This window comes from Artibeus jamaicensis, unplaced genomic scaffold (assembly GCF_021234435.1).
Source record: "Artibeus jamaicensis isolate MK-2021 breed Jamaican fruit bat unplaced genomic scaffold, CSHL_Jam_final contig_519, whole genome shotgun sequence".
NCBI lineage: Eukaryota > Metazoa > Chordata > Mammalia > Chiroptera > Phyllostomidae > Artibeus > Artibeus jamaicensis.
The window spans coordinates 50,229,828-50,257,326 of NW_026521871.1; the positions used below are offsets into that span (position 1 = coordinate 50,229,828).

At 48.2% G+C, this 27,499-nt stretch overlaps 1 protein-coding gene across 7 annotated transcripts in view; it reads right to left on the minus strand.

Moving 5' to 3' along the window:
- ULK4 (unc-51 like kinase 4) overlaps positions 1-27,499 on the minus strand; it is a 316,223-nt gene that overhangs the window by 152,550 nt on the left and 136,174 nt on the right. For all 7 annotated transcript variants that reach the window (XM_053669534.1, XM_037148358.2, XM_053669531.1 and 4 more), the window contains exon 31: positions 22,703-22,751. In XM_053669534.1, coding sequence (XP_053525509.1) covers positions 22,703-22,751 — 49 coding nt within the window. The remainder of the gene's footprint in view (positions 1-22,702; positions 22,752-27,499) is intronic.

Here is a 27,499-nt window from a genome sequence, read left to right on the forward strand (position 1 = left end):
CACTCAGGGTACAACACCTCACGGCAGGCGCAAGAGCTAAAGGCCTCAGCATCACTTGGCAGCTGCTCACCTCAACCTGGTCCCAAAAGTGAGTGACAGACCTAGTATTTGTCCAGCTGCTGGGTCCCTGCCGATGTTGACCAACATTTCAGACAGAGGCGCATCCACGTCTCAGGGAGGTGCAGAGAGACAGCAGCGCTTGTGCCCCATGTTGACCTACGACGTTCTCAACAGACGGGGAGCAGAAAAGCAGCTGAATCTCTGCAAATGCAGGCCGTTCAGGCTGCTTCTCAATCGTGGGGCGCACAGGAAGGGAGTCCCAGCCCCGCCTGCACGTGAATTCGGATGAGAGCTGCAGACTAGCTGTGTGGTCCCCAGCTGACTGGCCGACCTGGAAGCCTTCCTTCCGCCAGTGTGCACGGCAGTGGGCGGGCACTGGTGGCAGCTGTCCTGCGCTGTGTGTATGTGGGCTTTGGACAGGGGGGTGCTGATCTCTAGGAAATGCCCCCGAGCTTTGGGGACACACCTATGCCATTCGCAGAGGACTGAGTATTGTTCTGTGTTTGTCTTATTGGCTAATCTTAGCACCTAGTCTTCCACGGCACGAGTAACAAGTTTAACAACCAAACAAAACACACACACACACACACACTTGCCTTGTAAGCAGAATGAATAATTAATATAGCTTCAATTCTGAAGTGTTTCATGTCACCATGCTCTGAAGCTCAACAAAACACAGGCCCTGCTCCACCAGGAGGATGGACGCAGGCAGCAGTGACTCTGAGCCACGACAGCTAAATCCTTGTCACCAGATCCATCAAGGGCACAGAAGGGAACAAAACCTCATGCAAGTGGAAACACGATGTCTGAAGCCATGACGCTGCCAGGAAGCCTTTTCTCCGCGGCTCCCGGGAGGGACGGAGTGCCCAGCCGTGTCATTTTGCAGCTGCAGACACCTCGCCCAGGTGCAGGCTGGGCCCCCCAGGAGGCCGGCGGCCGGAGCCAAGGCACCGCCCACTGCAGATGCAGAAATGGGTTCCTGGGGAGAAGGGATCTGCCCGGGGCCCCAGCTAAGATTCTTCTCTGCTCGAACATCCTTTCATGCTAAACCCAGCACTTCGTCTTTCCAAATGAATCCTTGGGTGAGAGGTTAAATAAATCAAACAATTGCTAAGCTTCACGGCTGTATTGAAAAAAAAACAAAAAACAGTCCTGCGCAGCCTTAAATATTTACTCGTGGATCGTGGCCGAGACCAGTGAAATGTGGGCTTTAGCAGCAGATCGGAGCCCCAGCAAGCCAACCCCCCAGGATGTTCACTCATCCACCAGCAAACTACACAAAGTTGTGATACATGGAGAAAAAAAATCCTCAGGATCCTGCGTTTCTTCAGCCCCTGGAAAGACTCCTGTACACCAGGATCCGGCTGAGGGACCACGAACTCCACCCACATCACACAAACACTGGGATGGAAGGAGGAAGACAGTTCACAAATCACCGTCCTCTCCACCTCAGGGCTTTACACTACAGAAAACTGAGAACTGCTTTGAACAAAATAACGGGATTGTGGTTAAGTTCCCACATTTTTTTTTAAAAACGTGGCCGTGGCTGGTGTGGCTCAGTGGATTAAGCGCTGGCCTGCGAACCCAAGGGTCACCGGTTCAATTCCCAGTCGGGGCACATGCCTGGGTTGCAGGCGAGGTCCTCAGTGGGGGGCCGCATGAGAGGCAACTGCACATTGATGTTTCTCTCCCTCTCTCTCTCCCTCTCTCCCCGCTCTAAAAGAAATAAATCTTTTTTAGAAATGTGAAATGTGTAAGCTTTAAAACATACGAACATGTTTACAAAGTAACATGCGAACAATCTGTTGGTCTGTCGCTTTGAGCCGTCTGCCCGGCCGACACCATTCTGTACGACAGAAGAAAATGTCACTATTTTGAAGACGGTAAACAACGAATAATCTCTTCTGCACACCAGTGAAGGTCACCCCTTTAAAGGTCTGCAGGGGAGACCTGCTACGCCGGGCCCACCACAGACCTGGGGCAGGGCCCCAGACCTGCACCGAGACACCTGCCCTTGGAGTGGGGAGCTTCCATGTTGGGGGGACAGGACAGACCACAGGGAGAGGCTGAGGGGCGGTGCCATGTGCTGGTCAAGGCAAGTGGTGCCCTGAGACCCCTGGGAGTGAGACCTCGGGGGGCAGCGGAAAGGCTTCAGGAAGGAGGAGGGGACAGAGCCGGGCGGGAGGAACCCCGGGCTGGGAGAGGCTGGGACCCGAGGAAGAGCACAGACCGCGGGGCTTGGGGACTCGAAGCTGAGAGACACGGGAGGTTACAAGGGCCAGCACACTGAGGCCAATGGCTCTGAACAGCTGGCTAAGGTTTTCGGAATCCACACTAAATCTCCGTTGACAGGCAGTGCCTGGGATGCTCTTTTCTTTCGGATCCGGCGCAGTTCAACAAAAACGAGAAATGTGTGGTCATCGCAGAGACGATCACAGCTGCAGGGTGTATCATGTCTGCGCAGACTGCTCAGGGGGAGCAGCGCCACAGCACCCTCCGGGGCAGCTCCCTGGGGCCTCTCTGCCCCTCCCCCACCTCTGACCAGCCCTCCTTTCCTGACCTCGACACTCCACTCTCTTCCTTTCGCTTGGTCTGTGGGCCTCGGACCCAGACTGACCCTAATTTAACTGAACTCAGCCTGTGCAGAAAGGCCAGCACTCTGCCCCTGACTACATCAAACAGTCCGCCACACCCTCCGGGGCTGTATAAGGCATATCGTCTTACCTGTCCCCACCTGGGAAGCTCTGTGATGTGCAAAAAGGCTAATACTGTTACTGATTCTGTTTTTATGTACAGACAGCATTCCGCTGTGGGCAAAGGAGCGACTAGAGAAGTCCTTACAAGGCCACGGTGCCTCTGTACTTCAGGGACATCTGTCCGCCAGCCTTGGTTTTGTTTTCAACTGTAGAATCAAACTTCTTTTGTGTGAAAGCTCGGAGATAATAATCCTGATGGCTTTTGAGAGATGGGGTGAGAAAGAGAATATATATGAGACTCTGGATGTGCGACGTGGATATCAAATAGCGAAAATGAAAGAACAGCGTGTTATTAGCCATTTTCGCATTTCGACGGAGCTCGCAGGCTTCTGCGTGGCCCACAAACGCCTCAGAGTGGTGGTGTGGCCAGAAGCCTAAATGAGGTCTCAGAGAAGATAATGGAGCTTTAATGATGGAAATAGTAAGAGAATTAAGTCTAATCATGTTCCATTAAGCATACTCTCAGCTCCCATATTCACGAAATTATTTTATGATGGTTTTGCCTCTGTCTATTGCAACCTTTTCTAGGCAATTGGATCTGCGAGCATAAATAAGTCTCATTTATTTTCCAACACGAAACCCTGTGGGGTTAATAAGAATTGAAGGATCATCTGAAATTTTGCCCCTGCTGCTGGGGGAAAGCAGCCCCTCAGACAGAGGGACGCTGTGCTTCGCACGTGCGTTGGTGAGGAGCGTCACACCGGGACTGCGGTCTCGGTGGGCAGCAGGGCACCACCCGCCAGCAAGGCCGTCCAGCTCCCACCAGCCCCGCTCCATGCCAGCCTGTCTCCAGCCTCCCCTCACCCCTGACCAGCCATGCCAAGTTCGTGAACTTACAAAACAGTTTTAACCAAACAGGAGGAAGAGGCCGCTGAAAGGGAGCCACAACCGTCCCCATTTCATGTGCGGGTCTCCTCCTGCTCGGGCCTCACCGGCCCATGCACGGCCTCCTCTCCCAACCCCTGGAGGGAGTCGTATCCCACTCAGGCCCTCTGTTACCACTGACCAAACTGCTGGGCTGTGTGCTTCCACGGGACACTCATGCGTAGCCATGTAGGCCTGGACCCCAGAGGGCACCAGGGAGGATTCTCATCAGTCTGGCAAGGGGCAAGCAACAGGGGAAGACGGGGCAGGCCGTTCACACGGTCGCTGCAGAGAAGGGACGCACCTGCCGACATGCACAGGTGGGATTTTAAATGCCCTTTCCAAAGGATGTTTACTTCTAAAAAGTGTCACAAAAAAAAGGCGGCGAGCTTAACTGGAATCTCGCTTCACCGATTAAATGATTCTCTGGGCCCGATCCTGACCGAGGACACTAAGAATTAGAGGAGTTACAAGGAAAAACTCACGCTCAGAACGAATGACCTCCGAGGGAGCAGGGGTTGGGGGAACAGTATACACTGAACGGACTAACTCCACACCTGTTTTCCACCGTAACTTTGTATTAGGATCTAGAGAGAAAGAACAAAACAATACTATGGAGGGCAAACTTACAAAATTTTTAACTGGAAATTGCAAAATTTAATAAACCTATAGTAAACCCAAAAACACCACAACAACTCTTGTAGACCAGAAGTGAGAGAAATACACACAAGTGCACTAGTAACAGGTCACTATATTCCCCTCCCTCAATCTAAGAGTGAAGAAAAACCAGTAAGGACACGTATGATACCGTGGTCCGTGAGATCCACCTCATAGGCACATGTCAACCTCTGAGCTCTACACAGAATAGGGGAGAACAACTGAAGTGTACATGGAAAATTCATGGAAATTCATGACAGCATATGCAAAAAACATCAATAAATTTCCCCCCAAATAAAAATGTATTTAATACACTAATACTAGAAATTAATTTTTAAAAACAAGCTTTTATTTTTCAATTACAGTTAACATTCGCTATTAGTTCACATTAGTTCTAGGTGTGACCCACACAGAGGTCAGACGATTACATAACTGACAATGTGATTCCCCCCAGTAACTCCAGCCCCCTCTGACACTACAGTTACCACAACACTGCTGACTCTCTTCCCTGTGCCGCACTAGACACCCCCGGGAATATTCTGTGACCCCCAATGTACACTTCTGAACCCCTTCACCTTTTTCACCCCACTCCCCGACCCCGGTTCCCCTGTCTGGCAACCCTCAGTTGGCTCTCTGAATCTATCAGTCTTTTTCTGTTTCATGCAAGCTGTTCTTAAATGCTATCTAAAACTTTTGAGAGAGAATCAAACCAAAAATGCAAAATTTTATGAAAACAAGGACAATGAAATGGTAACAATCCATGGGATACTGCTAAAGCAATTATCAGAGGAAAGAGGAAAATACGTATACAGCATTAGATACTTACGACAATAAAATATGGAAACAAAGTACTCAGTTTTTTAAAGCTAGAAAAAGTGTAGCTCCCAAAAGAAGGCAAAGGGAAGGAAGGCACTTAAAAAGCTAAGAGCAGAATTGAATGAATTAGATGCCACCTGCCTCTGGAAGGATATAACGGGTCGCACAGGCCAATACTATCCCTTTATAACAAAAAAACTCCAAATAAATTATAAAATCCTATTTGTAGAGATATCAGAAAGCTACAGAAGCACCAAGAAGCAGGTGAACTGAAACTCCAGAAAGTGGACACCTTTCCCGAGAAGGACGGATGCTTCCAATCATTTCCCCCAGGGGCAGTTGCTGGTTCTGGACAATGGCTGACTTTCAGCACCTACAGAAGGCGTCCACGCAGGGCATGAGGTACCAGCGGGGGTGGGGGGGGGGGGGGGGGGGGTCAGAGGTTGTACGAGGCTGGAACAACACACAGCAAACCGGCAGGGTCTCAGTGCAAAAGCAGCATCCCCCCAAAACCTTGTGCTGGGTTCTGCTGCTGTGCAAGGCCGAGGAGCTGAAATGGTCTGTAAACAACTGAGTTAAGTCTCCCACAGCCAGTGGTACTTGAGAAACAATAACCACTCAAGAAAAGGAAACCATGTCAAGCACTCAGATGGTCTTAAGACACTTGACAGATTTTTAAAGTAAGCAAGGCATCAGGCGTGAGGAGTCAGCTGGAAGTCTGAAGGGCGGAGCCGAATCTGTCAGTCTTGGGGGTTGAGGGAACAGACGCCTGCAAGGTCTCCAGAGTCCATAAAAGCCACCCCGAGAGGACGAGACTGTACCGGAGCTAGAACCAAGTCTTTACAGAACAGCCCCCTCCTGCTCGTTTCCTGATTGGACTGAGCGGATGGGCCCTTCACCCTTAATGCATAAGAAACAAGCGGGGGAGGGTCGGGCTCTGATGGAGGATCCGGGTCATCTGCAACCTCTGGAGTTTTTACACAAAATATCTAGCTGTCACTAAAAAACTGCTAGCCATGCAAAGAAGCAAAATTTGACCAATATCAAGAGGAAAGAGATACTGAAGTTATCAGAGAAGAATTTTAAAATGACTATGAATACTATAATAAATTGGGGAAAAGTGGATGAAACAACAAAGAAATTCACCAGAAAATTAGAATTTATTAAGAAACCAAATAGACATTCTAGAATTGAAAGATTAAATTATCCATATTGACAATGACATGGATGACCTTGAAAAGTAATTTAGATACAACTATATACTTGTTTTTAAAAACTTTCATTTTTCTCATATTTATTTCTCCTTTACATGCTTAAGCACATTTATAACAGCAATTTTAACATTTCTGTCTCTAGTTGCATTCTTTCTATCATTTCTGCTTCTTGCTTCTTCAAATGATTTAAAAAATATATTTTTTATTTTAGAGAGACAGACAGACAGACACCGATTTGCTGCTCCATCTATCTACGCTCCCGCTGGCCGGCTCCTGGCTGTGCCCCGACCGGGGATCGAGCCTACAACCCTGGCGTGTTGGAAGGACACTCTGACCGACTGAGCTACCCGCCCAGGGCGCAGCATCACCACGTTTTGTTTCTTTGCTCTTTCTCTTCCTTGGCCGATTCCCTGGCAATTATCTATTTCTGCAGAAGATCATGTGGGTTTCTCACCCGGAGGCAACAACTACACACTTTGCTGCCTGAGCTTGAAATGATGCCCAGGACAAACCACCGCCAGACTCCGAAGGCAGGGCTGTCGCCATTGACTCAGCGATGCTGCCTGCGGAGCTGGCAGTGAAGCCTGTGCTGTATCCAGCTACCCGGTTAATGTACGCGGTACGTGAAACCTGAGCCACGTTGCCAGGGTGTTCCCTAAACCACGGTAACTGAGAGCTGTGCATGTCAGAACCACACAGAGCAACCACTGCGGCTCATAGCTACAGGGTCCTGTGGAAGTAAGGCCTGCTCGCGTGTGGTTGGCAGGGTATGTGAACGTCTCATACGGGATGGACAGCAATCTGAACATTTCACCTAAACTGTCATATGGTGTGCTTCGGTGTGATGTCGTTATGGTACAAAATCACATGCTTATGACTGTAATAAAAGATTTTCTGGTAAAAAAGGGGTGTGATTTGTGCCAGACCCTGTATATCTACAACAGAAATTCTGTACAGAGAGATAAACAGAAGCAAACCCACAAATAAATACACAAAAAAAATGATGATTATCCCTGGGCATGGGGTTATAGCTAACTTCTATTTTCTTCTTTAAACTTTTCTGTGCATTTCAGTTGTTACGCAACCAAGAGCTGGATGCAACACGTGTGTAAAAAGAAAAATGGCAACTGTGATGTGTAAAAGCCAAGACGAAGTTGCTGGAAGTGATGACGCAGAGTGCTCCCGTTTCCTAAAGGGTTTGGCACTGACCAGAATATGGAAAACTGTACATCTGTCTCAAGTGAAACGGGGCTTTCTGCACTTCACTCCCCTCTCCCTGCCCCCCGCCTCCACCCCCACCCACAGTGTATCCCAGGTTGCACTGCTCAGCGATTGGGCAGCAGGTGAAACCCATGAGGGACAGGCAGGCTCCCAGGCCTGTCCGAGGAGACAGCACCTCTTGGGTTCAGTCACTCCTGATTACCATCCCGAGATGCTTGTTTACCACTGAAAACACAGGTGGCAAACACAAGGCCTGCGGCCCCACTTTGTTTCTACCCAGTGGAACACCAAGCTCCTTGCCCCTTAATTTAAGGAGTAGTTACATGTACACAGTCCTAAAATTACATTTGGCCTTTGGAAGGCAACCGCGAGGCTGATGTGGCCCCCGGTAAAAATGAGTCTGACACCCCTGCAGAGGAGGCCAAAAAATAAATAAATAAAGGTTGCTCCTCAAAACACAAACTTAGATATTACTGAGGGTTTGGGGAGGTGCAGGAGAATCTCTGCAATTGTAGAACCTCAGAGGTTTACAATTCGTAACACATCTCAGGGAAAATAGTGAAAAACCAGAACTAAGCACCACAGGTGGCCCGGCCTGCCCCCCACCACCTTCTGCCTCAGTAGCCTTGCAGCGCTGCGTACCTTCCAAACCAAAACGTCTGACACATTCGTCGTTAAAAAGTGGCTCAACCAGACCTACGGAAAACTATGACGCTTTATAGTGAGGTCAGACAAAAATCCAGTACTTCGATTCAGCACAGAGCATCTCAGGAGACCAGAGGAAGACGTGTGCCAGCAACCTCCCCGAACACACGAGTAATGTTTCGAAGGAAAACCTGCGATGGAGCGCAACATAAGTCATTTTTACAACGAGACCTGGGATTGCCACAGGTACAGGGCGCAGCAGGAATCATTCACGCGTGGGGCTTGTCACGGCAGCATCAGAACCAGAAAAAGAGAATGACACTTCTGCTTTGACCAATTTAGATCACGGATCCTAATGTGAATTCTAATCTGAGAAAACGTCAACTGCATGCGGATGATTTTATCACCCACCAAATGCACCGACGTACAAGTACCCGGGCAGATTTTGCAGTTAATCTCAGCCACTGTCTCTACAAAGACTGCTTTATGGAAGGCTTAGTATACAACACAGAAAGAGGTATTTTGTTAGCACCCCATTACTACTGTAACAAATTACCACGAAGTTAGTAAACCTGTTATCGCACGGTGCTGGAGGGCGGAAGCCCAAAGTGGGTCTCACCAAACTAAGAGTCGAGTGTTGGCCGGGCTGCATTTCCATCCTGGTGGCCCCTTTCTCCCCTCCCCAGCATTCCGAGGCCACGGGCATGTGCAGCTGAGTTTGCTCACAACTCCTCCTTTTACCCCCTCCTCCCACACTTCAGGACGCCTGTGACTGCCTCGGGTCCACGTGGATGACCCAGGATAACCTTACTTCGGATCAGCTGATTAACAGCCCTAACCCCGCCTCCAACTTTCAGTTCCCCTTGCTCCGCAACCTAATGCATCACAGGTTTCAGACATCCAGGTGTGGACACGGTGGCGGGTGAGGGTGCTCTGCCTGCCATGGCACAAATGCTGAACTGAAAGCCGTCCTTAACCACAACACAGGAGAGAATCTGCAAGAATGACTTAAGAGGCTGCTCGGGAAAGGCGCTGCTGAGGCGGGAAAGTGAGTGAATAACAACCCCTGGTTGACATCTGCAAAAATAAGTATCTGCCCCAACACTGCTCCGGTCCCACGTTCTAAAACGTGCTTCCCACACAAACGGTTTCTAGGTAGAGCTTTCTACATGAACCTGAACGATGCCGATTGCTTACTGTTCTTCCAAGCCCCATCAGAGGGCCTGAGGGACAGCCCACACGACTTGGCACGGACGAGGCCCGCACAGCGTGGGCCCAAGACACCTCCGCAGACCACGAGTCGCCTCCTGACCTCGCTCATTCTAGCAGACACTCACCGAATGCCTGGCTGCATGCCCGCCGGGGTGACCCCGGGACCCAGTTCCCGCCATGTGAAGTCAGTGACCTAGTGGTGGACCGTCAGTCAGCAAATCACAAAACAAGCATAAAACTGCAAACTGTCAGAGAAAGGAAAAGAGGACTCACGGACATGAACGGCAGTGAGGAGACTGCGGTGGGGAGGGGGTATTAGGGACTAAACGGTAATGGCAGAAATACAATTTAAAAAAAAGGAAGGACCAGGTGCCTCTCTTGATGTCTGATAGGCTCCAGACTATTCACACTAGATTTGCGTCATTACAATCTGAGTACAGATTTGCTACTTACGAGCAATGTGACCCTGTAAAACTGGTTAATCAAACTGTCCTTCTGTTAAAAAGAGAATAACAACATCTATCTATCCACATGGTGGTGCGGATTACACGGTGTAAGGCAGTACAGAGCGCTGTAAGCACCCATGATAAAGGCGTCTCACCTGGTCAAAGGAGCCAAGTGACTCTCGGGAAGAGACACCTGAGAAGAGAGGAATCATGGGTAGTCAGCCTCCACAGGAGGACAGAACGTTTTCCAGCCAAGAAGGGCAGGCACCGCACTGTCCACAGTGCAAGCTTCACTGTCCCCTGCCCAGCCAGTGTCCCCTTTTCCTGAAGGGGCTCTGATCACCCGCGTCTGAGAGCTGGCCCACTGCATGTCCCAGCCGTCACTCACACTGTTCTGCATCAGCAGCTGAGTCATGGCTGCCCCCCGCCCCCGGGACCAGTGAGCTCCCGAGGCCAAGCCCGTGTTTCATCTGCCTGTCTAACCTGGGCAGGGCCGTTTTAACTTATGTCTCTACATTGGGCACGAAACCGGCACAAACAGATACTCTCACGAGACAAATCAGAGTGGAATCTAAAACGGTTCACCTAACCCACGGGAAGGACAGAAAAAGGTAAGAGAAACAACCGACAGGTGAGGGAACAAAAAGCAAAATGGCAAATTTAATACCTAACACATCGATAATTATATTAGGTATAAAATGCCCAAATAAACCGCCGAAGGCAGATTTGAAGCGTGGGTTAAGGAAAAAAGATAACCCAACTACCTGCTGTCTACAAGAAATTCATTTAAAATAGAACGGTAAGGGTAGGTTGAACATCAAAGGGCAGTGAAAGGCACACCATGCAAACACTAATCAAAAGGAAATGGGCGTGGCTAAAGTGATATCAGAGAAAAGAGACTTCAGAGGAGAGAAAACTAAAAGAAACACAGACCTTCCATAATGATACAGTGACAATGATAAAATGACAACAATTCAAATGACCAAGAGGACATAACAATCCCACATATGTACAATCCAAGCAACGGAGTTGCAAACCATTGGACCCCGAGCTGGGAGATGACAGGAAGGAAATAAATCCAAAATCACCTGAAGCCTTCAACCCCCTTCTCTCATCAGCCGCTTGAATAACTAGAAAGATCAGCAAAGAAACACAGGGTCCGGCAGAAGTAACGCCGGCTTGAGGGTGGTTGGCAGGGTAACAACATGGTTATAATAGTTTATAGTTTTAATTTGAACATTTCCCCTAACATGTCATATGGTGTGCTTGAGTGTGATATTGTTATGTTACAGAATTACATGCCCATGATTTTGTAATTAAAGAGTTTGTAATAAAAAGGGGGGCGTTATTTATGACGGCCCCTGTAGATTCAACACCACCATCAACTACCAGGGTCTCATTAACATTTATACAACACTCACAAATAACAGAACACGTGTTCATTTCAAGCACCCACAAAACATAAACCAGGACGGCCCATATCCTCGGCCATAAAACAAACCTCAAAAAATGTGTATCAATTGAGCTACGCAGATACAGTGTAGCAATGCTGATGTTGTGAGTCTGCCTCAAGTGAAACGGGGCTTTCTGCACTTCACGCCTCCCACCCCACCCCACCCCCAGTGTGGCTACAGAAAATCTAACCACTGGGGAAGCAGCGAGGCACACAGGACCCCTCTGCGCTACCCCTGCAATCTCTCGTGAAGCTACAAATATTTCAACGTATAAAGTTGAAAACAAGAGCAGAAGAAGAAAGCCGCACGCCGACTTCTATAAAAACCTTGTCAAAATGTTTGCATGCTGAGTCTAGGACTACATATTTTCCTGTGGATAATGGGCACTCGTGTTTTGGTGCACATCATACATGGGATTATTGTGCCTGTTACATACCTATAGTGTGTAATATTTTATACCCAGGTATAATACGCATCCTTATTACGGTACATTTAAAAATGCAGTATCTCTGAGCTACTGAGCAGACACGTACTGAGTGGCTACCTGACACCTAAGGCTACTTAGGCCAGACGAGAGGTGAAGCTGGACGAACAGGCACGGCCCAATCTTAGGTGAGGCCAAGAAAGACTGTCTGCAAGCTGAACGGTAAGGTGCACTCGGCCATCTTAAGAGACAGAAGAACATTCTAGAACATTCTTCTAACAGGGGGCATAGTAGAAGCAAAGGCCCTGAGGCAGGAGACATGTAGCCCCAGGCAGAGCCAATCGCTAAGCTGAGAAGTCGACAGGATAGAGCAGCGGTAGGGAGGCGGGTGGGTACGGCCCCTCAGCAGGAGAGGCAGCCACCCCAGATCCTGTCGGGTTTGTCTGGAACTCATGTCGAGGATGTGTGTAATGGGAGTTACTAAAGAGAGAAGTCAGGTTCTTACACAAGACAGGAGGTGGTCTGACAGAAAGGAAAAGAAATGGGGTGTATGAAGCCCACACGGATTGGCGGCTGGAGTACATGTGTGATAAAGAGGGACAGAAAGCGGGAGGAGGAAGCACAGGACACACAGCAGTCGTCAGTCATTAAACACACAGGACACACCCGGACCCCAAGTGTTCACCACACACGAGGTCCTGAGCTAAACACTAAGATGGGAAGCGCCAATCGGCCGGTACTCGTGAACGTTCAATTGAGCCACTCACTGGTGACACCTGTTTAGGCCTGGAGCGTTCTTTGCTTAAGAAACGCAAATAAACCCCTGGGTGCTCAGTGAGTGCATTGGCAAGCCGCAGCCAGGGCCCAGGGCGCAGTCCCTGCCCCTCGGACACAGTGAACTTGCGGCGCTGACCTGAGACCTCGACACTTCCTGCCGGTGAGCCCCCTTTCCCAAACTCCAGTCCGAGGAACTGGTGCAGGAGACAGGGGAGAACACTTTGTTCCCGGAATTCGGGTGGTGTGTACCTGACCCCGCTTCAACCCTACTTTGAATGTGCTCATTGCCCTTATCCCTTGCTTCTCACTGTGTGTACTTAATTGTTTCGATGTCTCTTGTGGTGTGAGATATTTTATGTTCAATCAGGTATCCTGGCTACTCCAGCTACAGGCTTCTTCAGAGCGGACCATCACACGAGGTAATTGCCCACGCGGGGCGAGTCGAAGGTGCACATTGAAAACCGTACGCCAATCACTGAGAAACACTCAGTTGACCCCAGACACCTGGGAAGACGGAAATAAGAAAGAAGGAAGGTCCAACAGAAAACCAGTAGTAAGCTGATAAACTTAAAGATACTAATATTAATAATCACACTTAATGAAAATGTTCTAAATGCCTCAAATAGAAGATTAAGATTGTCAGACTGGAAAAGGCAAACTCCAACTCCATCTAGCTCCCAGAAAACAACTTCAGCCCTGGCTGGTGTGGCTCAGTGGGTTGAGCGCTGACCGCGGAACCAAAGGGTCACCAGTTTGATTCCCAGTCAGGACACATGCCTGGGTTGCAGGCCAGGTCCCCAGTAGGGGGCGCGTGAGAGGCAACCGCACATTGATGTTTCTCGCCCTCTCCCCTTCCCCTCCCCTGCCTAAAAATAAATAAGCAAACAAACTAACAAATACGTAAGATCTTTTGAAAAAAGAAAACAATTTAAAATAGAAAGGCATAGATAGGTTAAAAGTTAAAGGATGAAAGAAATATGTCTTACTAACACAAATCAAAGAAAGCTGCATCAGACATAATGCTTTCTCCCTAGAAGAAAATAAACATGCTCGATCAAAGCAGCCAGGGGTACATTAGAGGAAAAAAAATCCATACCTTTCTATTCATTTATGTAAAATTCTAGAAAATGCAAACTAACTACAGTGACTGAAAGCAAATGAACAGTTGCCTGGGACGAGTATGGGGGAAGAGAGGGGCAGATTATAGATAAAAGGCACAAAGAAAGGTGGGGGGAGAGGTGATGGACATGCTCAGCATCTGTGTTGAGCACACCAATGTAAAAACTCACCAAGTTATACATAACAAATACCTGCGGCACATCGTATGTCAATACAGATAATAAACAATACACGGTGACAGAGTGAATGTCCGGTGACGATGGTGTTTCGAGTGCCCACAATGGCCACGCACCAGCGGACCGAGTCCGTGGTGCTGAGGGAGGTGCAGGGAGGGGAGAGGCTGGCTCTGTGCTCGGTCCCAACGACAAAGCTATTTTGGAGCAGACTTTAGAAATTTAGTCATGAAATCGTAAATGTACAGCATAGAAGATGGATCAATATTTTATATCCTTGTTGAGGAGAAGCCCTTTCCTGAGCATGCTGGAAAATGCAGAAGCTATAAGCAAGACAAATTAATAAACGTGACTCTGATATTAGAAAGCAAACAGCACAAAATACAAACAACTCTCCATTTAAAAGAACAATAATACCCAGTTGTGAGCATAGCGGAGCTGCTGCTGTTTTTACACACAGCTGTCTGGGAAATGTTATATTACCGTTTTGGAGAGTAATATTAAAATGCAAAAGGTGCACATATTTTGGCAGAACAATCTAACTTCAAATATTTACCCTGTAGAAACTCACATAAATATGCAAAGATATTCTATTCGGAGTTGCTCAGATTAGCAGAAAATTAGGGAGAAAACTTGAAATGTCCTTCGGAGGGCATTGGCTAAATAAATTACGCCAACTCAATAAAATAGTATATGGCCATTAAACAGAATAAAGAATACATGTGCACATATACATCCCTCCTATGGGCATTAGGAACATAGATACAAAGTAGAATATTTAGCATGGCCCCATTTTTTTTAAAAAAAAGAGAGACGTGTGAAAAGTGAGGAGACTGTGTATTAAGCTGTACCCTATGGCACTAGGGAAGGCTTTGACATTCTACCTTAGACATTTCTATACTGTTTGAAATCTTTACAAGTACGTATTGTTCTTGTTAATAGAAAAAATAAGCCTAAAAAACCCTGTGCAGTAACTTGCCTTCACCAGCTTCTCCTCACAGTCTTTCTCCAACGTGGTGCCTCTAATAAATCCAAAATCCAATTTCACTGGCTCGAGCTATTTAAAAAGCTCTTTTTTTCTCATAAATCTGTGAACTGCCTCAGTGCATCAGCTTTCCCGGCTCCGCTGGAAAACCCTCTGCGGCTCCGAGTTAGCACATAAATTCGGCGTTTTGTTGCTCATCCACGAAAACATGCAAGAGAGCGTGAGAAGCAAAGGCTTTAGGTGTTTGCTGCTCTCTGTAATTTAAACTAGTAGCTTTTTGTTGATATTTCCACTCTCTTAAAAAGTGGGTATTCTCAATTGCTTTCTTCCTAACTAAACGAACTTTCTGGGACCCCACCTTACTGAAGCAGTTTGAGAAAAAGGAACATTCGGTCATGACGCACAGAGAGCCAGTGATCGACCGTTTCACCCTAGGCTCCTCCAGCCGTTCTTTCTCCATATTTATCTTTTATTTCGTTCCTCTTTTCAAAGGGCTCCAAACACACAGGGTTCTGTAGTGAGACTGGGCAATGCCTGATACACACAGTAGGCATTTTATTCTTTAACCTAATGGTGGCCAGTCACCAGGTACCACCAGATAATGCAGAGTCAGAAAAGAAAGAAACTCAAGTGCTGTCGCCAGCCATGGTCAAAATTCAGGGGAGCTACAACCAGATTCCCTTTTGTATGTGACAGTGACGAACACTTGGTCCTTCCTACTGCTCCTCCTTCTACACCCCCATCAGGGGCCTGAAGGCTGGGAAGCAGGGCTAAGTGGGACACCCACACCTGGCCTCCCTCACGAGCTCACTAGCAAACCCCTACAGGCTGCAAGGCCCGAAGGCGGAGGCGAGGCACTGGGGAGAGCAGGGCCGCACACAGCGTGGCTTCCTCCCTCGGGAAGGACGCCCAGTGTGACTGAGGATGTTGGACTTAGGAAATCACCTACTGCAGCGCCATCCAACAGAAATGTAGCACATGCCACATGGCGTGAGCGTTCTGAAATGATGCAGTAAAAAAACAAAGTTAAAAATAAGATGAAATTCATTCTTGTAATATTGCATTTATCCTTGTATATCCAAAATAGGGTCACTGGAGCACACAATCCATGTAAGAAAATTAAGCAGCCACTTGACGCTCTCCTTGTATGGATGGGACGCTCGGTCTGGCCGCCACACTGAACGGCAGGTCTGCAGCACGGGCGACGGCTGGGTGTGGGGAGGGTGGGCGCGCCTGAGCACCCGGGTTTCACAGCCTGAGGGACAAAGACGCTGCCTGTTCCTTCAGTCTCACGCTAACTTCACTTCTCCATCATTTTATCCAGTGGTCTGGCTCCTCTTGCATCGCCCTCATTCCACCTTCCTGGGCCACGTCTCCCTCTTCGCTGTCTGTAGCTCGTGCAGTTGTCTGTGCCCTACTTTTACCCCTTCTTCACAAGCCTAATTCCACAGTTGAGAATAAAAACGAAGCAAAACACACGAAAGCCTACACTCCTTGGAAGTACATTATCTACTTCGATGCCTTTTAGCCAGACTGTCTCCTTAGAGAGAAGGAAGAAGAGATACTGTTGCCTCCAAGCGAAGCCCAGGACCCGGAGCAGAACCAGAGACCAGGACGACGATGCTCGGACGCAGGATTCTGCCGGCCTGCGAGAAGCCCTGAGCCGCCCGCGCCCCGCACCCGCCCTGTCTGGTGACACGCAGCCCCGGCTGCATTTCAGCATTTCATTCGGTGGGCGCAACATGTAGTTCTTATCTTCATCGAGTCCATCTTCGTTCAAACCAACTGGGCTGATTATGTAGAAACTAGTTACGCTTGAACCCAAGTTTACAGACATCTTTATTTTACTTAGCTTCGGCCCATTTATATGCAGCTAACCTGGTATTAGTCATATTAATACCATGGTACTAATCACAGTAAAGTCATTTGTTCGGTTATTGTACGGGCAACTTCATTCAGTGCAGTGTCTATAGATTGCACCGTAGCCCTAGGGAGTTACTTTCAAATACAAAGTTATGACATAAACTACCAAGAACAGATCCATGCAAACAGATTTCCACCCACCCACGCGCCCCCAAGAAAACATCTCAAAGCGCATACTTAAATGGCAGGACGCTGGCCTACACAAAGTCGCCTTTGTACCCAACAGGAACTGCTTACGCAGCTCCATTCCGCAATCTGCACAAGCCCTGAACAGGTGCCCAGGTCGGCTGGACAGTCAAATCCGTCTCTTGCATCCAGTAAGTACTCCTTGTACAACGCTGAAAGTATCTTCCCAAGTCAAGCACTTTGAAATGTTAATCAAATCTTGTTTTCCAGTTTAGAAATTCATATCTATGTGCACAGCAGAATGTTATTACAGGCATATTGGATACAAGCATGCAGATTCATAAACTCATAAGGAACGTGTCATTTCAGCATACCCGAAGAACCAATTCACACTAGAGGCGTTGCAACGAGAATGGAGCAAAGTAATTCTAGAAGCCTGGGTGGATTGAAAACACTCCTTCAATGTAACGTGCCTGCCAGTCTGCATGGCATCAGCGTCTCAGTGATTAAACCCTTTGGGCTCCAAGGGCCTGCAAAGAGTCTCTCTTCTGATAGAGTTGACTTGAAAGATTGACTAAAGCTTGCTTCAGCTGCTGTCTTCGAGAACTGGTAAGACAATATAATCATCAAACTAGTCTTGCTAATCTCATTTTTATTGTTAACATTTGCCACTGAAATTGCTCTTTAATTGTTTGTTTTTGAACAGACACATAAAATATCATGACAGCGATATTTGGGCACATATTGGAAAATCTGCCGTGGATAAAGATTTGTTTTTCCCTGATGAAAAACAGTTTGCCTCTATTACACGGCATTAAAATGATTTACTGAAGCAGGCCAAAACATCAACCACTGAAATAAAATGAAGAGAGGTAACAGTTGTAGCAAAGTGCAAAGGCGGATCCATCCAAACGCACACTTAAAACATGCTGAAATGCAACTCTTACTCCTTAGAGAGCAGCAAACGGGGGGCGGGAGGGGGGATGCTTTCCATCCTGCTCACGCCCAATGGTCCACTCCTTCAGGAGCCAACACTTACCAGCCAGAGGCCCCGAGACTGCTAAGGGATCCGTTCAGTGTAACCCACTGCAGGCTGCCCGCGCCTCCACTTTCCGCCCGACACAGCTGCTGCTGTGGCCCACACGAATGGGGTGCTCTCACCCAGTTGCACCCGGCCCAGGAAGCAGCACCCAGCTACTGTGACAGCTCCTGTTTGTAAGCCATCAGCTCCCAGCTCTCCCACTGCCTGAAGTGCCTGCTGAGAGCAGGGATGCTGTGGCTGGCACACAGGACAAAAACTGTCCGGAATATGGTGTTAGCACTCCTGGGCCCTGGGCTGGGACCTGGGAGACTGGCTCTGCCTCTCATGCCTCCTTCCCCATAGCCCTTTGGGCTGATCTCAAAAACCTCACTGATGGAGACCTGCAGGAAACGCCCAGAAATCAGCTTTCAGCCTGTTTCACGTCTCCCTATAAATAGCCCCATGCCCCAAGCCTGGTTCTCTTTCCCTCCCAGCCCTGTGGCCCAGCGGCCTGCCCCCTTACTGCATATAGCCCAGGCAGCACAGGGCTCTACAAGGCTTTTTTTTTTTTTAAGTAGAGGATACGGTCTGGTTTTAGGGGGCATAAATTACTTGCCAACCCAAACAAATATGAAACAACCACAACACAAAGCCCTGTGGGATCTGGTCCCCAACAGCCTCACGCCCCACTCGTAGCCTCCACACACAGCTCAGAAGTCTCCACGCCCAAGCTGGACACTCCCCTCCTGACAACTCCCTCGAGGCCACGTGGACAGGTTACTTCTGCGAGACTCCTCCCCCCACACTGAGCAGCCAGTCATCACCCACTCCCTCCATGAAGCTCCCACACTGCTCCTGGCCAATTATGTCCACACACCTACCTCTCTCTCCCTGCACCGCAAGCCCAGGGGGCAGATAGGAGGCACCTAGACTGGAGGGCACACTGTGTCCCCCGAGCTGGCAGTTACAATCAGAGAGTGTGCTTATCTTTAAAATTAAAAAAACAAAAATAAATAAAACCACTTTCCATTGGTTACGTGTTTAACCAGTGCAATCCATACTTGGAACTTTGATTCTAGCATGTAACCCCAGAAATCTTTATTCTGAAGATTTGCACGTGGCTATTTTGTGCAAACAGGACATGAGATTCAGAATTCTGCTCTCTTTGATTTCCCTCGCCTCCAGGCCTGCAGGAAAGACGCAGGTTCTGGCCGCAGTGCCAGCCCATCAGGAGAGAAAGGCTCGCTTTCTCCGTGAGAACCACGCAGGAGAGGATGCACTGCCAGTAACAGCGCGGGGTGTGGGGAACTCAAGAAAAGAGGAAAGAAGTCATAAAGCCTGTCATCAGGCTTTAAGCACTTCAAAAAGAAGCTGGAAAAGAGTGACGGGCTAAGAGTAAGGAACAAAGCAATCAGGAGGTCACAGTGGACCACCAGCAGACGGGCGACTGCCGTTCTTCGTTTTTAATGGGTGTCTGGAAGGCACACGCAGTAGACGAGCGTGCAGGGCTGCAACCGTCTTCTCATTGTGTCTCCTGATCAATCACTGCTACGAGCTGCTACCTACGTACTAGACCTCACAAATGCCCTTGCACATGTAACTAAAGAATATATTGTGTTTCCTTGAAACTAGGAATCCAACTGTTCTAACATGCTCTTATTTGCTCAAGCACTAAGAAAAATGCTGCCAATTAAACTATGACAAGCTTTCTTATTACCTAGAATTTCCATTCTCTTCTTATTGAAAGATCTGTTTTAGTCTAATTCAGATATATATGCTTCTAACATATCACTGTCAAGCACTTATAAAAAGAAAAGTAAAAGCAAAATAAACTGGTCGTTAAGGTAGTGCAACCAGGACGCCTGGCTGAAAGCAACTGTAAAAAGCCACTGATTCGGAAAATACGTCCCAGGGTAAGAAATGTGAAAAACTGAAAAAACTGTGTATCCTGCAACCAATAAAATACTCTCTCGTGCACAGATCACTGACAAAATTTAGAAAGGACAAGGTAAAGCGTTCGCAGGATAAGTGCTACAGAGATATTTCTTTGATCAGAAAATGTATTTATATGGAGGGAAAAGCTGAGATTATTCAACTCAAGGAAGACAAAGGTAGAATAGGGGTTCAATGCTGTTCTTTAAGAACATCCGAGTCCTGTCCCACAAAGCAGTCATTTCCAACGGTTCTTTTCCCTTTACTTTTTTTAGCAGCAGGATCTCCTTTAAAACGCTGTCCCACCAGAAACCTGAGTGCGGAGCTGTTCCCATTACAGGAAGGGGGTCATCCCACACCCGCCTGCAGGGTCACAGGGCTCATTGGGTTGGGTGTCATTCCACAAAGCGAAAGGTCCCTGGTTCGATTCCCGGTCAGGGCACAGGCCTGGGCTGCAGGTTGGTGTCCCAGGTGTGTGCCAGAGGCAACCCATTGACGTTTCTCTCACATGGATTGTTTCTCGCCCTTTCTTTCCCCCTCCCTTCCCATGTCTCTAAAAATATAATTTAATATTGAATTGGCCAAAAAGTCTATATGGTTTTTTTCATAAAATAAAGAATACATTTTTCATTTTCACTAACGACTTCATTGATTTGGGTAGTTTGAGTATGTCGGCTCTCTCCTGTGTGGTGGAACGTTGATTGTTTTCAACGTCTCGATTTGATCACTATCAACTTCAACTGGTCTACCTGACCGTGGAGCATGGTCCAGCACGAAACTTCACAGACCACTTCTGACGAGTCTGAACGGTCACAGCACCTTCTCCATACACTGCACAAGTCCTTTATAGATTTCAGTTGCATTTTTACCTTTCCTGAAATAATAAAGCATAATATGCCAAAAATGCTATGTATTTTCTTCCATCTTCAGTATTAAAATGGCTATACAAAAAAATCACCAATTTTGATAGTTTTATTTAAATGCACGCTGATATGACAGCTGTCACGGATGCAACCTAACAAAACTGTTTCAAATGACATTAAAGACAACTAAGGGCTACTAGAGCCATCTTACACACACAAAAAACCAAATGAACTTTTTGGCCAACCCAATAAAACCTTTAAAAAAAAGAAATCCTGACCGGGAAGGATGACATTGTCTGCCCACTCCCTACCATAGCCACAGCACGATGACGGGGTTAATTACAGCATTAATCAGCTAAACATTTGCTGAGTCTGTAGAACATGAACCCTTCCCAGGTTATACAAAGATTCATCAAGCATGGAGGGGTTTTGAAACCTACACAAAGAAACTTCTACGTGCAGACTTGAGACCTTGCGAGGATCACCAAAAGATGGGAAGTTTTTTCTCAGTCCCCAAAGAAGCTGTCTTGCTCTTACCAGGTTGGAGGCCCTCCTGCCCCAGAGAGAGATGGTCCCACCTACCCGTGAGGCCCACTGTGAGCACTACAGTCTTGTCTCCATCTGCAGCACCAGTCTCTTTTCAAATGCAAATCAGATGCAGCTGAGTCACCTGCCCCCATCCCCCCACCCCCCGCCGACCACGTGGCCAAAGCCAGCAGCTTACTCTACCCATTGTTCTCCAAAAGAATCCAACTCCACTACAAATTAGCAAGTAATGTATGTCCAACTGACGCTGGGGAGACACACAGGCCACCTGGAAAAGCTTTAAAATCCCCACGGAAAAGTCCTTCATCTGTATGTTTCTTCACCCCGTCCTCCTAACACCGCCTGTAAAATCTCCTTTCACCATTTGTTTCATTTTGAAGTTTGCATTTTTTTCAATCACAGTTCACATTCAGTATTGTTTCACGAGTTTCAGGTATGCGGCATACTGGTGTGAGCCTTCTACTATTTGAGCCGATCGCAATCCAAGCTCAAACCCACTCCCACTTCTTCTCCCCATCCCAGTTCAAACGGCTCGGCAACTTCAAGCAGCCTGTCCAGACAGGCAAGGGTGATCAGGGTCTAAGAAAACTGATGCTCTCACCACAGAGCTGTATCAACACACAAGCAACATGCACAATAATGCCTCAGGGTGAGTCAAGAAGCTGGTTTTCTGTGTGAAGGGTTCTCGGACCACCCCAGTTACTGCTGCATCGACGACCAAGGTAGGTTCGGCTGACCTGTCCCCTGCAGTGCCCGGTGTGCTGTCAGGTAGCAAAGGGGGGGTTTTAATCAAGGGGATACCCCTCCAGATACAAAGCACAGTTCTTTGGTTAAGGCGCTGCCCTGCTATACGCACCAATTCAATGTGCAGCCTGATCTTCCAATCTGTGCTTATTGTAAGTAGGGGTTTATCAGAAGTGAGGAAAGTCAACTCTGCATCCTATTTTATTCCCTACACACACACACACAAAATCCCATAGATAACAGGTTTTTTTTAATCAGATGGTTCCCAGTTGAGTCCCACTCTATGACTGATGGTGCAGGGGCGCTAAGCTGTTCTCCCTTCCAAAGAAGACAAGCCCCTGCCCATAAAACTGATGGTCTGGCCCAGCGACCACGAAGTCAGAAGGCTTCGCTGGGAACATTGGCAAGTTCGTTATTCCTCCCTCCCTCCACAAACCAACATCGGAAGAAGTGTTCTCCCTGTATCACATAACACAGGGTTTAAGTCAATCGAAGGAAAACGCAAAGGACCTGTGGAAAGCAGGCAGGCCATTAAGCAGTGTCCCTGTAGGAGTTCGGAGCTGGACAGAGCTCAGACAAGAAAACTGAGGCCCAGGAAGGTCAAGTAAGGTCATGAAGGACACACAAAAGCCTTCTGAGCGGAGTTAGGGTTGGAACTCAACCCTGCAAGATGGTCAAAACCTTAAAAAAAATTTTTTTTAATTTCAGATGCTTATTTCCTTACCAGAATGACTTCAAAAATGACCGGGATCAGTTTGCTTTCTTCCACGAGTCTGTTAAGAGATAAAAAGATGAACACGCATTAGGTAGCTTGTACTTGAACCGCTGCCCCACTGGGCAGCGCTGCAGCCCCCACCTCACGACGACCTAAATTCTGTGGCTGAGAAGTCATGTGATTAAATACATACTCGTGGTTAACACACTGAACTATTAAGCACTATTAAGCACGAGAAATAGGAAGCCTCTTTGCAAATGTCTATTAGCTTAGCCTCATTCATCTGCAGCAAACAAAACTCAGAATTATATTTATGAACGTAAATTTTATTAAAATTCCCAATTATTACGAAGACTATCACAACAGGCGCTCCAGCTGAAATCCCGGAACCCATCGTCACCGCACAGGTGACTGATCGGCACACTGTACCGTGATCTTCCACACACACCTCATCAGACACCTGGTTCAACGTGCAGCCAATTTCACGCTGTCTTTAACTTTAAAAAAAATGTAGACACCAATCACCCACCAGGCTCCAGGCACTTCCCTCATTAAACCGAGCTAAAAAATTATCATCTAGTAGAATTTTTCCACGCAGTTGAAGAGAAAATAGCCTTGATTCAATAGTGACAGGTTTTTTTAAACCAATACTTCATCTCTCCATAGGCCTTTAGTCCGAGGGTCAGTAGACTTTTTCTGTAAAAGGTCAGATATAAATAGTTTAAGCTTTGCAGGCCTCTCGGTCTCTATAGCAACTACTGAACCCCACCACTGCCATGTAAAAGCAGCCTGAAAAACAGGTACACAGGCGTGGCTGTGTTCCGATGAAATTTTATTTGCAAAAACGGGCAGCAGGCCACATTGGGCCCGCAAGCTGGACTTAGCTGATCCTGCTTCAGTTTTTTAAGAAGATCAGACTCCTTCATTTTACTGGCATTTACGTGGTCGGACCAACTGCAGCCCTTCGGTGTGTTGCCTTCCCTGGAGGTACAAGCAGTCTGTCGGTCTCACAGGATGCGCCAGGTGGACGGAACCAGGATTTATCGCCTGGCCTCCCTCGAACTTGTCTATGATAATACATTGATTTATCTTAAAATCTTAAAAAGGTTTAGAAGGCCCCTGAGACTAGCCCCCAGAAGACCGCAATGTTTACCAATGTGCGTTACGGGGACGTGAGAGGCAGATCTCCCACAGACTGAAGCATTTGGAAAGCCCTGCCGTGGTATCAGGCAAACCCAGTGTGTCATTTCTGTAGTTTCAATGTGTATCAGAGGGAGACGGTTTTGACTCCAAATGTTAAATGCATTTACACTCCCCCTCTCCTGAGCAATGGCGGGCTCGGATCTGTGTGTGGAGCTCCTCGTACGATGGCCGGGCAGGATGGGACAAGCAGAGACTCCAGACCGAGCTCGAGTTCAGCCCAGCACGTGGCCCGTGTTCCTCGGCTTCCTGCGTTTAACCCTCTCTCTTCCCAAACTGGTCTCTGTGAATGCTCATGACTCACGGTCCGGCAGAAGGGACACCACTGAGTGTGGGTGGTAGGGGATATGAACGTCTCCCAAGAGACGGACAGCAATTGGAACATTTCACCTAAAATGACACACAGTGTGCTTGAGTGTGACGTTGTTATGTTACAGAATGACACACTTATGATTTTGTAATAGAAGATTTGGTATAGATGGCCAGCTCATTAAAAAGGGGCATTATTTGTGCCAGACCCTGCCTGTACTCTTATCAGGACTGCGCTGAAACAGCCAAGCTCACGCATGGCCGCGTGGCCCTAGCAAGCACAGCCCAGAGTCACAGGGTCACAGACACCAGTCCTCCGCCAGTGGCACCTCGAGGTTCCTGGTGCCTCCACCACGGCCACCCCAACATCACACCCAAGCGCCCACCCCAACACCAGCCTTCTCACGACAGGGCTCTCTCTACAAGACATTCTCTTAGGAACACGGGACTCCGTGACCCACCTGCGTTCACTCTGGAACATCGCAGCTCATGCTTCTCCCGGCCTCGGCAGGACCACCCTGAACGACCCCTGAAGTCTCTTGTCACCACGTCCTAACACTCAGTCTCCCGAAAACGATCGACTACAACACTTTTGCTCTTCAATTGGACGAACATCATTTAGAGCCATGTCCAGTAAATAAAAAGGGAACCCATGCTAAATAAAATTACTTTTCATCAAAAAAAACTTCCTACGACATTTCCTGTGACGTGTGGGCTAACCCCGAATGTAATTCCAAAAGAACTCCCAAGCCAGTCCTGAGCAAGAGTGGCCGCAGGCACCCGTGACTGTGCAAGCCAGCATCCGCCCAGACTAGGAGAAGCGAGAGATGAGGAGTTTCCTGGGTACAGACTCCCATTCTCTTAATTAGAAATAATGAAATAGAGAACGCTCAAGGGCGTCACGCATGGAACTGCTCCGTGACGGTTTTGTATCGGTCACAAGGTACACATATGGGGTGGGGCCCGAGTGGGTTTACAGTTGTTGGCATGGAAAATAATACAGTAATTAAGAAATAAGGACGTGAGAACAAACTGTGTTTTGTGTACGCACGACTGTAAACCTACCCGTGCCCCACCCCGTATGTGCACTGTATGGGTTTTAACTTTTCTTTTTTTTACCATGAGTTCTAGACAAAACATCTGAAATCCACAGACTGTAGACTCCTATGGAAACAATACTCGCTTGTCTTTGTTATGTTCATAACAGTTGATTTTAAAAACTCAGGCTGCTTACTTCCAGCACCTCCTCTTCTGCCAGCAGAGGCTCCACCAGGGGGCTCGGGTCCCGATGCCCGGAGCGGGCCCTGCGCTGGGCCCTGCGCACTCCCTGCTCTCTTCCGCCACCTCACAGGCGCTCCGGAGGGAGGCCCTGGCGCTCGGGCCTCTGCAGACCAGAGGACCGGGCTCGCCTCGGGAGGAAGCTGAGGGGGCCGATTCGAAAGGGATTATTCAGGCAGCGAGTCTCCGATCATCGGAGCAGACCTCGGATACCCATGGCACAGACCCTGTCTCGGGGCCCTGCTGTGGGCAACCCCAGGAACCTGAGTCACCAGGATCGTGTTACTGTATATAAGCCCATCATTTACTGAATTTCAAAAGCGAAATGTCTGTGGTTCGTGGGCAGCCTGGAGGATGGGAAGCAAAGGGGTTTATCTGAATTTTGTTTCACCCCAAAACAAACAAAATAGAGATCTTTTTGAAAGTATTCCTAATCGTCGAAGGATTGTGAAGATACTACCTACAAAATAGTTGGCCATCTGTTCACACTGCTTGCGATTCCAGATGAGTAACGTGAAATCCGGGCTCGTCTCAAACGTAATTCCTGGGACTACTGGACGTGGGTGTTTGTTTCATTTCGTTTTGTTTCGTCTGCAGGGGCAAGGAGGTGTTATTTTTCTTCTTAACAGTAAACTTTGGGGATAAATTGCGTGTGCTTAAAGGATTTTCCTCACGGGCTTTGTTTTGGAAGGTCCACTGGGATTTTGCGTGTTTGTGGTTCATGTCATTAACACAGGAGGTGCTGTTTCAGTGAGAAAATTTCAAATGACGTGAAAACCCTGAGGATACATTATTTGGCATCTGACTCCCTCCCGTGCCCACAGTAAATGTCACCCTGGTGTTGGGACATGTTTTTTTAATTTTTATTTGATGCTTGATAATGAAGGCTCACTATAAAGCAAGTTGGCAATATTTAGACATGAATGACTAGATGCAACTCTGGGGGAAAAGTGGGATCAGGGAGAGGCTGCTGCTTCTGCCCCAAGAGCTGCAGAAGTGCGTTGGGCTGGATTTCAAACCATTACTAACATTTTCAAATGTTAGGACACTAGCGTGTCCCTCTCCTCCCCTCCCCTCCCCCACCATATTTCCTCTATTCAGAGGAAAGGACAGCAAAGGGTCTTGCAGCTCGGTGCAGCCAAGACAAAGAAAGCGGTTCCCAAGCCCAGAGAGGGCGCAGGTCCGTCGGGGAGCCGAACTGCCTTGAGTTTGCTCACCTGTCTGTCCCCGCAGTGAGCCCACAGCAGAGTCTAGACCCCGCCTGCGCAGCTGACCGAATCAACCGAGGAGACACCGTCCTCCCCGAAGGACCCGTCCACCCACTGTGTCTGATTCTCGGCCATCCGCCTTGTCATACACACCCTCCCTAGGACAGGGAGACTTTCCATCCAGGAAACTTTCTCTTAGAAATCCATTTATGATTAACACTGCTGAGCCCTCACCAGGAACTGATCTTATACATTCAAAGTCCACGCCCTCCAACTCAGAGTCAAGTGACTTAACGGATAAACAAATATAAAACAAAATTAACTTCCTTCAGAGAAGTATGCACAGTGCGTAAGGGAATCAACACAGAGAAAACCTAACCAGCTCAGACTGCTAAGAAGTGTTCAGGAGCCTCAAAAAATCGTGGGGATGGCGGCAAGGTGTGTGAGGAGGCAGGTGCGCAGGTGTGGGGAGGCGGCACGTGTTCTGAGCAGTGGGGCGTCCATGGGAAAGAAGGAGAAGCCGCGTGCTGCGCCTGCAATGTCAGGCTAGAAGTTGGCTCTTTACCCAAAGGTTACAGGGAGCATCTGAAGACGCAGCTGGGCGTGCTCTTCAGACTCCAGTCTCACTGCAACAGGGAAACAAAGTGGGGGAGGGGGGGCCCGGAGCACAGCTCCACGAAGGGTGGGCCACGGTCCGGAGCCGGCCTGCAAACTGTTGGGGGTCTGTGACAAGACAGTTGCAGAAATCTGAAAGATCAAGTTTCTGTCCTTTGCATCTAATGATACAAAAAAATTTGTGGCAGCGTGAAAA